Raw genomic sequence first — 10,470 nt, 5'->3', positions numbered from 1 at the left:
TTGTAATAAAATTTGCAGGCCACAAAGCACGGAGTTGAACTTGCATGAGCTGTGAGCCATGTAGGTCATAGTTGGTGAAGTAGGTCATAGAAGGGAGTTGTAATAATGTTCGTATCTCATTGGGGTTGGAGTTGGAAGCTGCATGAGTTGTGGGTCATTTAGGTTGTAGCTGGTCACGTAGGCCATAGTGATCAACCATAATGTCGTTCATAGACCATAGAGACAGAAGTTTAGAGATGCATGAGTTGTGAGTCGTAGTTGGTCACATAAGCCGGAGAGAGGAGCTATAATAATATCCGTAAGCCATAGAGGCTAGAGTTGGGAGTTACATAAGTTTTGAGCCACATAGGTCGTAATTGGTCACATTGGTCATAGCTAGGAGTTGTAATAACGTTCACAAGTCACAAATGTTGGATTTTGGAGTGCATGCGTTGTGAGCCACATATGTTGTAGACCGTAGTGATAAACAGTGAGGGGAGAACTTCAAAAGTTCGGAGAAGGTCATCATATTTTGAGTAAGCGGTTTTAAACAGTTATTGCTAGGAGTTACACCACACTCAGGATGTGTTGTTACACCTACTTATGGTTGCAAACACCGACTTAAGGTTGCAACATTACACCGTTTTTAGGGTGTCTTCTTACATCATATTTGGGGTGGGTGCATTGTTATATCATCTTCAAGGTGCGTCATTACACCTATTCGGGGATCATTGCACTGTATTTGGGTTACGTTGTTACACTGTATTCATGGTGCATTGATACACCATCTTTGAGGTACATCATTACACTATCTTTGGTGTTATGACACTGTCTTCAAGGTGCGTCGTTACATGATCTCGAGATGTATCATTACACCTTTTCCAGGGTGCTTTGTAACAATATCTTTGGGGTGCATCATTATACCATCTTCGGGATGCGTCGTTACACCATCTTCGGGGTTTGTCGTTACACCATTTTTTGTTTGTGTCATTACATCTTAGGATTCATCAACATCAATGACCAGAGGCATCCAACGGTAGTTGACAGAGTCCAGCGAGTGGTGGTTGTTGGTGGTAGGCAGTTGTGTAAGCAAAAAATGTTCTTTAAGTCTTCAATCCAAAATAATACTAGAATTCGACTTCTTCTCCTACTCCAACTCAAGCTTTAGTCCCCCTTCTTTCTCCCTCTTTTCATAAAAGGGGTAGAGCTCTATTTACAAAGTATGAGAGTGGCTTCCCTGCAAATAATTAAAGATTCCATATCACTTCATCTGACGGCCCAAAGATATAATTCCCATGATTGAACAGTAATTTATGGATGTTTAAGTGCCCTAAACGTGTTGGAATTGAGTGATATTTCGCTCGTTGGATTCATCGAATCGAGATGCTCAATTTGGAATATGTTTGACCCTCTGATTAATCACTCAAAGCTTCAAATAGTGATTTAATGGATTGATCTAGGCATTCATGATTTAACTTTGATTGGACTAATTTTGGTGTCGTTGAGTCCGTCTCATCGAGCTGGTCAGTTTGACTGCACGTTTTCTTAAATCCCAGTTCTGGAATATTTTTAATTGAGTTTGAATCTTCCTTGATAAAAATGCTCCGAAACTTATGCTAATCGCCTCAAGATTCATGTCAAATGATAAGTTATTGATGAGGTATCACAAGCAAAGCCAATATTTACAGATTGTTTAAACATAAAAAACAACGTTCAATCTAAGTTCAACTAAACAAATTTCAGATAAATCTAACATTCAAATTAACAAAAATAAAAAATAAAAAAATTGAATAAATTTCATGTGACTAAATAAATTTCACGAGAATATAATTTTAAAATGAGCTTGTAGGAGAAGAGGATATATATGCTATACCTTCACATTTGTTGATAAGTTGAGCAAATAAGGCAAGATTAATGCTTGAAAGATTGTTGATAAGTTGAGCAAATAAGGCAAGAATAATGCTTGAAAGAGCTTAATTAAAGGTGAAGGAGGCTGAAATGTGCAAGAGAAGGTATAGGGAGAAAAACCGAAAAAAAAAAAAAAAAAATTTAGGAAAAGGGGTCGGTTTTATTCGGGCTATTCACAGTTATCAACGAGAACTCCCCATACGTTCAAGTTGAGTTATGCATTATTTTCATGTAGTGTATGACCAAATCGAGTCATCGCATGACTTGTAAAATTATTGACCAGCTATCACTCAATATTTATCAATCATCAATGTTGGATCCCTACCAACAATTAACGTTTGTTTTCAATCGCTCATCTCCAATCAAATCACTCTCAAAACTTGGAGAAAATATTATGTCAGTCATCCGGACTTACAAACAACGGTTTAGGCTGCACCACAGCATATGCACAACTGCACGCTGCAATTTAACCCATCGACCGCACATCTGATTTATCAAAAGTAATATTTAAAAAAAAAACTCATCTTCTTTTCATCAAAGAAGATGTATGTACTTACATTATGCTTCATGCATGTAGACATTATATTAAGAATTTTCAAAGAATTTTTTTATAATTAATATTTGATTAGGACTACTTAAAAATTTTATCTCTCTTAAAAGTTAGTTGCATGGAAGTTAATTTTATGTAAAAAAAGCACAATTTTGATTATCATTATTGTAATAAAATTATATTTTTATTTAATTATACACCATAAAATATCATAATAGTTTGTGTTATTATTAAGCACTTGTGATAGAACTTTTATGTTTTATTGGTAGACTCTATGTTTTGGACTCCTCATAATTGGCTGAAGTGGGAACGGTTTCAAAATAAAGCTTCTGTTTGACCAAAAGTTACTCTAAAACATCTCTTAAGGGTACTAACAAGATATGATTAGATGCTTAATCTAATCATTAGACTCAATTAAACTTGAAATTATTTACATTAAAAGTGGGACTAAACTTTAATTTAATATTATGAATGGAACTTAATTTGAGGACAACCTCACATCATTAACTTTGACCTTTAAATTTTACTTAATTATACCACAGTGATTAATGTATTGCTTGTTTGTGCTCATAATATTATTATATTTTTTTATCATTATTATTATTTAATTCAAATCATGTCTCTCTTGTTAGTAAAATATAATAGAAATTGAATATCTAAGCAAATTTGAAAATAAATTTTAATATGGAGAACATTGAGATAAGAAGGAGGTGGATGAGGGGGAGAGTGAGGATGTGACCTAACATCTCACTCTATTCAAGTTAGGGATGATATAGAAGAAGGATGCAAGTTTGGAAGAGAAGGATATTGTCATTATTGTTGTGATCATGTATCAACTTGGGATGAAATTCATAATCGAATTATAGATGAATAATTTTCAAATGATTATTGAATATTTAGAAGATAAGATAAAATTGTATCATCATGTCATATTTAGATAAAATTTAAATAGTCTAACTAGGATTGAACATCATAGTGTGTGATATTAAACAATTTTCATATCATGATCAAATCTTGTGATTTGAATTATCTTCACCACACAATAGAATAATGATTGCACCATCTTTGTACTATGGTTAAACTATCTTTGAACCATTACTCAATCATCTCCAAATTAACCACAATCCATTCATTATCAAACTAAGATTGATCAATGTTTGAATCTATTTTACATACTTTGACTTCAAAAAATAATGTTTAGTTATCTCTAATTGCAGTTAATTTGATCGAAGAAAAAATTTGCAGTTATATTTCCACAGAAAAGATAACCAATGAGCATATTTTCAAAAAATTAATATTATGGGGCATATAAATTCATATTTCTGTTTTGAAACCTTTACAAGTATATTTACCTAATTAAATTAGATAAAAAATCATTAACATTAAAAATATACATTAATTTAAGAGAAACATAAATTTATATGAAAATCATATATAATTTAATTATACTGCACAATAAAAATTAAATAAACCTTTTCAACAATGGTTTAAAACGCATTCAATTATTAAATTATTTAGATTTATTTAAATAGATCATATTTTAAATGTCAGTAAGTTAGAAACAATTATTTCATAGAATTTAATTTGCTTGATGATATGCTTTGTATATAATAAATAAAGTAACCAAATATATTTAAATAATTTTAATTTTGATCCCATTTAAAACATGAAAAATTTATTCTTTTTTAATATTGTAATAAATAAATGCCTTTTAAATCATTATTTTCTTTAAATTAGCACAAAAATATAACTCAAGCTCATTCATTATGCTTGATTTTTCCTTTGATATATATTGAAATAAAAAATCTACATAGATTTTCTATAAACTTAGTCTTTTACATAATCTAAATTAAATAAATAAATAATTGGATGACTTGCTCATAATTATAAAGAGAAATGAAGTGATATCTCAAAGGTAAATAAATGTAAAAAAAGCCTAATCAGCTTATATTGCCCACCCTGAAATTTAACTATCTCTATATAAATAGTAAAATTTAATATTTATTTTATGTAGTTTAGACAATTTAGTAACTCTTGATATATATTTTTGCCAAATACTTAAAAAAATAAGATATTTGATGATTTTCCCACCTTCATCCATACTCTCTCTCTCTCTATATATATATATATATATAGAGAGAGAGAGAGAGAGAGAGAGAGTGTGTGTGTGTGTGTGTATGGATGAAACGTTGAAAACAAGTCTACATAGGCATATCTTTCAACCACTTAGTAAACATTGAATAAAGCGGCAACTCTTTTGGAATCTCTTTATAAAAAGTGACAATCATAACCAAAGTGTCAAGTCTCTCTTTGTTACAAAGTTCATTCATCCTTAATGATTTTAATATAAGATTATAAGAATAATACAATCAAAATTATGTCCCCCTAATCAACAATTTATCTTGGCAGGCGTGCAAATTAGTACAAAAAACATTACACATCATGACCGACCGACCGTAAGGATTGAGACAAGTCACATGGCAAGGTCTAAATAATAAATGTTGATCAGCTCTAATTTATATTAAATTACTTTGTACTATTCCATCTATATGTACATATATTTATATATATAATGTCGCATCATTTATTTATGGGGCAGCTGTAGGTGTCTTAATGTTTATAACTGCATATTTTATAATTATTTGATGTGTGGTTATATATCTTATGTGCCATGTATGTAAAAATTAAAGTTTTGGTGTTATATATGTAAATACGTTGGAATTGAGTGTTATATATGTAAGCAAATCTTCCTTTCCATAGCAATAGAATTAAAAAGGGTTATATATATATATATTGAAGTTGTTTCTAAAATTTGAAATTAATAATTTTGATTTGCATAAATGTTGATGCAAAAAATATAATAATAAACCAAAAATGTAAGAAGAAAATTTAATATTTCATCAATATCATAGACATCATAATAATTAAACAGATATGGTTCAAACCATGCATTTGATGGTTGGAGACATGCACATGAGATAAGTTCTTCATTACATTCCTTGTAGTACCCCTTTTTTGTGATAGAGGGCAGCATGCCCCTCCAAAAGAGGGGCATGCATGCATGCAACATCATAATTAATTATTAAAGCATGCAAATAAAATTTACATCACACAACTAAATTTTGAAACAACTTTACTTTTTATGTAATTTCTACTTTTAAATGTAGATGAAAAAGTGTAAGTGCTATATATACATGTCACAGACAAATAGTCTCACATCGACTAGGTGTAGGGCCGAAAAGCAGTATTTAAGTCCTGGGCTGCCCACCACCCATATGGGCTCTTTTGGGAGGTGACAAGTGGTATCAACTACTGTCTGTCAGGTGTGTGGACTCTCCATGGTCCAGTGGGACCCTCGGTGGAGCCGATCCGTGACGAGGGCGTCACGTAATTGGGTGGATGAGAATGTCACAGACAAAATTCTTGCCACATAAATATGTTTTTTTTGGTTTGACAATTATTGCATGTCTTGTGAAAGACCATGTCTACCATGTATATCATGATGTCAAAAATTAACAAGAAACATTATGTTTTATAATGCTATTATGACAATTGAGGAAATGTGTTGAATGAGATTTCAATAGAAGTTCAATTTTTAGGATATTAACTGATTTTTTCAAGTAAATAAATAAGGTATTTTTAGTATGATTAAAAACAAATTAAGTGAGTAGAATATCACCAATGATAGGATTTGTGAAGTGGTATTGATTCATGCAATCTTAGGGCCCAACTGGAGTAGTTTTTCCCTAGTTGCGCAACGTGAAAATGCAATTCGTCAAGTTAGTTTTCCGTAGCGTCGGTGCATTTAATTAAATGTAACATCTTCTTGTGTCTCGGTCAAATACCTATGGGCTGACGTTTCAAAGCTAAAATTTTGATAATATTACTTATTGTTTTAATATTTTTATTTTTGATTTTGATTGTTGTGGTGCTCATCGTTGAGTGAGATGTTGCTTCTAGGTATAATATTTAATTATGTGTTATTAAATTTGGAATGATTATCTTATAAACAACACAACAATACAAAAGCAAAAATGTCTTCTTTTCATAAAAAAAACTACATCACAAATGTATAATTCAAACAGATACACAGTTTCCAGCTTCCTCGCACAGCGTCCCTGTAGCAGCTCCCTCCACACAACTGCTGCATAACAGCTTTTCAACACTTTCAGCAGCCTCAAACAAACACTTACGGAAAATTCAATCTTTATTAGAGTAAACTGAATAAAAGTTTGGTGACTAAAGATCACATAACTTTTTAAGAGATTTGTGTCCCAATCAGAAAATATGTTGCTGGTTATATTCTTGATCCCAAATTAAGAGCATGAAATGACTCTCCAACCGATGGCAAGGACAAAAGCTTCTTAACTTTGCTTAGATTGACTAAAAGAAGAATAAAAGTTTGTGCAAAAATCACTGAAACAGAAAAAGATTCAGTCTCCATCAAAGTATCCTCACTATGACATCAAAGAGATAGAGAAAGAGATGGAGAGAGAGAACATATGTAGAAAGATTGGAGCTATGTGTAATGGCTTCAAATTTAAAAATAATTAGCATTGAATTACTTCAATGAGAAAATGTAGAACAAATTAGTAGACTATGTAGGTAGCATGAGGCATCCCACAATTGACAGTCTGCATGTTCAGATCCGCCAGTAGATTTAAAGGCATATGAACTATATGTACAATTGCTATAACTTTAGTTAGTGAGGCACATGACATCCATTCCACACATCTCATAAGTCTAGGGATGGAGTACATAAATTTTAGTAGACTATATCTCCCTCCTGTTGATCAGACATTTGACTTGCTAGGCTTCAAGGATTTAAAATAATCATATTTATTTTTAGAATATATATATATATATATAAGATTGATGAGTAATATTTTGATCCAAAGCAAGCGAAACACGAATTAAAAAATTTTTGTTTGATTTCGGGTCGATAACTTAACAATGATCTGAACACGAGCTTCTACGGCGCTACCACCAACACCACAACAACGTCATTACCGTAATTTTTATCTAATTTAGACAGTATCGGCTCCACCGAGGGTCCCACTGGACCTTGGAGAGTCCACACACTTGGCAGACAGTAATCTGCACCTCCCAAAAGAGCCCTTATGAGTGGTGGGCAGCCCAGGACTTAAATACTGCTTTTCGGCCCTACACCTAGTCGATGTGGGACTATTTGTCCATGACATTCTTCTCCACCCAATCACATGACGCTCTCGTCAGGGATCGGCTCTACCAATGGTCCCACTGGACCATGAAGAGTCCACACACCTAGCAGACAGTAGTCTGCTTTGATACCACTTGTCACCTCCCAAAAGAGCCCCTTATGGGTGGTGGTCAGCCCAGGACTTAAATACTGCTCCAATGTGAGACTATTTATCTGTGATATTTAGCTTTTATACACTCATATCACATTTTGAAATACATCATTATAATGGGGCACGTATGTAAAAATTAAAGTTTAGATGTTAGATATGTAATTTGTCTTTCAATAAGTTATAACTGAATACATTCTTTAATTACACTACAATTTTAGTCTACAATTACATCATTTAATTTCAAAATAATAATAATAATAATAATTTAAAAGCTGGTTTGCTTTAATGCTTTTCTACTTTTACAGACAGAATTTTATTAAAGTTGCTTTGTGTCAAATTTTTATATTGATGTCCAAAAATAACTTTTTTAAGCCAATTTGTGAGAAAAGCTGGGTGAAAAGCTATCCAGTCAAACCAAACAAAGCAGCTATTCATATAATTGACTTCTGCCTTCTGCTGCATTAAATAAACAAGAAAAGAGACATTTAAATGTATACCCCCTAATTCTCATCCAAATTTTATTTTTATGTTCATACCACCCAAATCTTTGATATCACATCAAACATATCAGTGTTTTAATTTAGGAAATTAATGTGAAAGACACCTTTTGATGCATAGATTATATATATGCGCCGCTTACTCAGATCTATTGGTCAAGCATCTGTTTGTCAGTTGTAAGTTTCCTTTAGTCTTGGGGTCGATTCTCCTTTAATGTAGGGTGTGGTGCCGGAATTCTTAGGCGTATAAGAGATGACCGAACCCGTATAATAGCTTCTAACCATTATTTTATTATATATATATATATGTATATATATATAACAATGACTGAAACAAAACAAATTTGAATACAATACATGTTTACTGGACTTCCATTCAACATCAAATACTAAATAATACTGCCTCCATAATCTTATTTTTAAGTCAGAAAAATCAACTCTCTGCACCCTTAATTTAATTTCTCTCTTTTTTCATTTTGGTACAACAATATTTATTTATTTATTTATTTATTTATTTATTTTCATTTATTACAGTATCAGCTGGTGGAATATTGACACTCAGTTCATCAATATGAATTTCACCTGAAGCTTCAGCTGGCTGGGAAGGAAGAGATGGGAATGGGGACCCTGATGCAAATGCTGAAGTATTGAACTGACCATTTGCTTCTGCTTCTTCACCCATCACTGCTTTGAATGCTTTGTTAATTGCATATCTCTGAAATATACTCATAAGATTTAGTTTTTAGCATATTTAAATCATTTTATGATAATTAGATAGAGCTATGTAATTTTTTTTTTTCTTGAAAATTTTTTGGCTGGGAAATCTACATAAATGCCTCACAATTCTTATGTATTTATATATTTAACACCTAAACTTTCATATTTATATTTATAATATCTTGATGTCGTACATCATGATGAAATGGTGTATATCACTTTTAAAAATTAATTAAGAGTAATATTCTTATGTGATATTAAAGATTCGAGTGCACCTATATCAAATTAAAGACTTTGAAATGATCGTCTATCATTTTTTTTTTTTCTTTAGGATAGCCTTAGAATATATATATATACTATGTGTAATGGCTTCAGGCCAACATATATATATAAATAATAAAATTAAAAATAGGAGCATTTAGATGTATTTATAATATCAAACACCTAAACTTTAATATTTATATTAATCCCACTTCACCTATTGATCAAAAAGTGCATTATTTCACTTTTAAAAAGACAGTAATAGCAATACCTTTGATGCAATAAGATAGTCTTTCAATGTTATAAATGAAAAAAATAAAAAATTAAGGATTAGATATGTAAATTCATAGGACTTGTGTGGCAAGCAATAAAACAGTTGTATATTAGTGAAATTGTTTAGAGATTTCTTCATCTAACCCCCCCTAATTTCATATTCAAGAAAATAATAGCCAAACTCACCTTAAATTTTGTTGCCATCTGCCACATTTAATAGACAAAATGTTACCAAAAAAAAATTCACATAAAAATTAATCAATTCACATAATAAGAAAATAATAAAAAAATTAAATGAAAATGGAGTATAGAAACTTGACCACAGAGAACCATGCTGATAAACCAACTCCAACTGCTATCCAAAGAAGAGGCGAACCACTGCGCTTACAACAATACAAGAAAATACCATTTCTTACTTAGAATAACGGAAAAAATTTGCGCACGTAAGACGTACGCAGCGCTGCATACATAATAGATGTTATATTTGCATTATATCGGCATTATATTAGTGTTATATCCCATGTAACCTCTGTGTAACTTCCATGTAACCTACAAATATGTGAAAATAGAAGCGCGAAACTTATTTGTAAGTTCAGTTAAGTTACAGCTAGTTTATATGGAGGTTACATGAAGTTTACTGGCGATAAAATAAGAATATAATGCATATATAACGTGAATATAACGTTTATTATGTACGCAGCGCTGCGTACGTCTTACGTAATCAAATTTTTCTCCAAAATAATAGAGAAAAAATCTCAAGTTAAAAAAAAAATAAGTAAAATTATCGACTGACATTTTTGATATTGGATTTGTTGGTGCTACTTGATTGTAAGTTCGCACCAATGTGTCCACTGTTGAAGAAGCAGCTCTGGTAGCGTTCCGCATCCCCAATTTTCTCCACGCTGAAATAAATAAAATAGAATAAAAGGAGTATAATGTAATATATATATATATA

The 10,470-nt window shown here is 31.5% G+C and overlaps 1 protein-coding gene across 2 annotated transcripts in view; it reads right to left on the bottom strand.

Annotated features, from left to right (window-relative positions):
• Positions 1–8,669: 8,669 nt before the first annotated feature.
• Positions 8,670–10,470, bottom strand: part of LOC110039504 (protein TIC 40, chloroplastic-like) — a 2,037-nt gene continuing 236 nt past the window's right edge. The window contains exons 2-5 of one of the 2 annotated variants that reach the window (XM_020744592.1): positions 10,309–10,417; positions 9,836–9,893; positions 9,702–9,719; positions 8,670–8,979 (exon numbers count right to left, since the gene is read on the bottom strand). In XM_020744592.1, the coding sequence (XP_020600251.1) occupies positions 8,776–8,979; positions 9,702–9,719; positions 9,836–9,893; positions 10,309–10,417 (389 nt within the window). In that variant the 3' untranslated portion in view covers positions 8,670–8,775. The remainder of the gene's footprint in view (positions 8,980–9,701; positions 9,720–9,835; positions 9,894–10,308; positions 10,418–10,470) is intronic. The other variant, XM_020744593.1, reaches the window with a different exon arrangement.

This window comes from Phalaenopsis equestris, unplaced genomic scaffold, assembly GCF_001263595.1.
Source record: "Phalaenopsis equestris unplaced genomic scaffold, ASM126359v1 Scaffold000002, whole genome shotgun sequence".
Taxonomy (NCBI): Eukaryota; Viridiplantae; Streptophyta; class Magnoliopsida; order Asparagales; family Orchidaceae; genus Phalaenopsis; species Phalaenopsis equestris.
The sequence above is the reverse complement of the archived record's forward strand: the minus strand, read 5'-3'. Positions and strand labels throughout refer to the sequence as shown.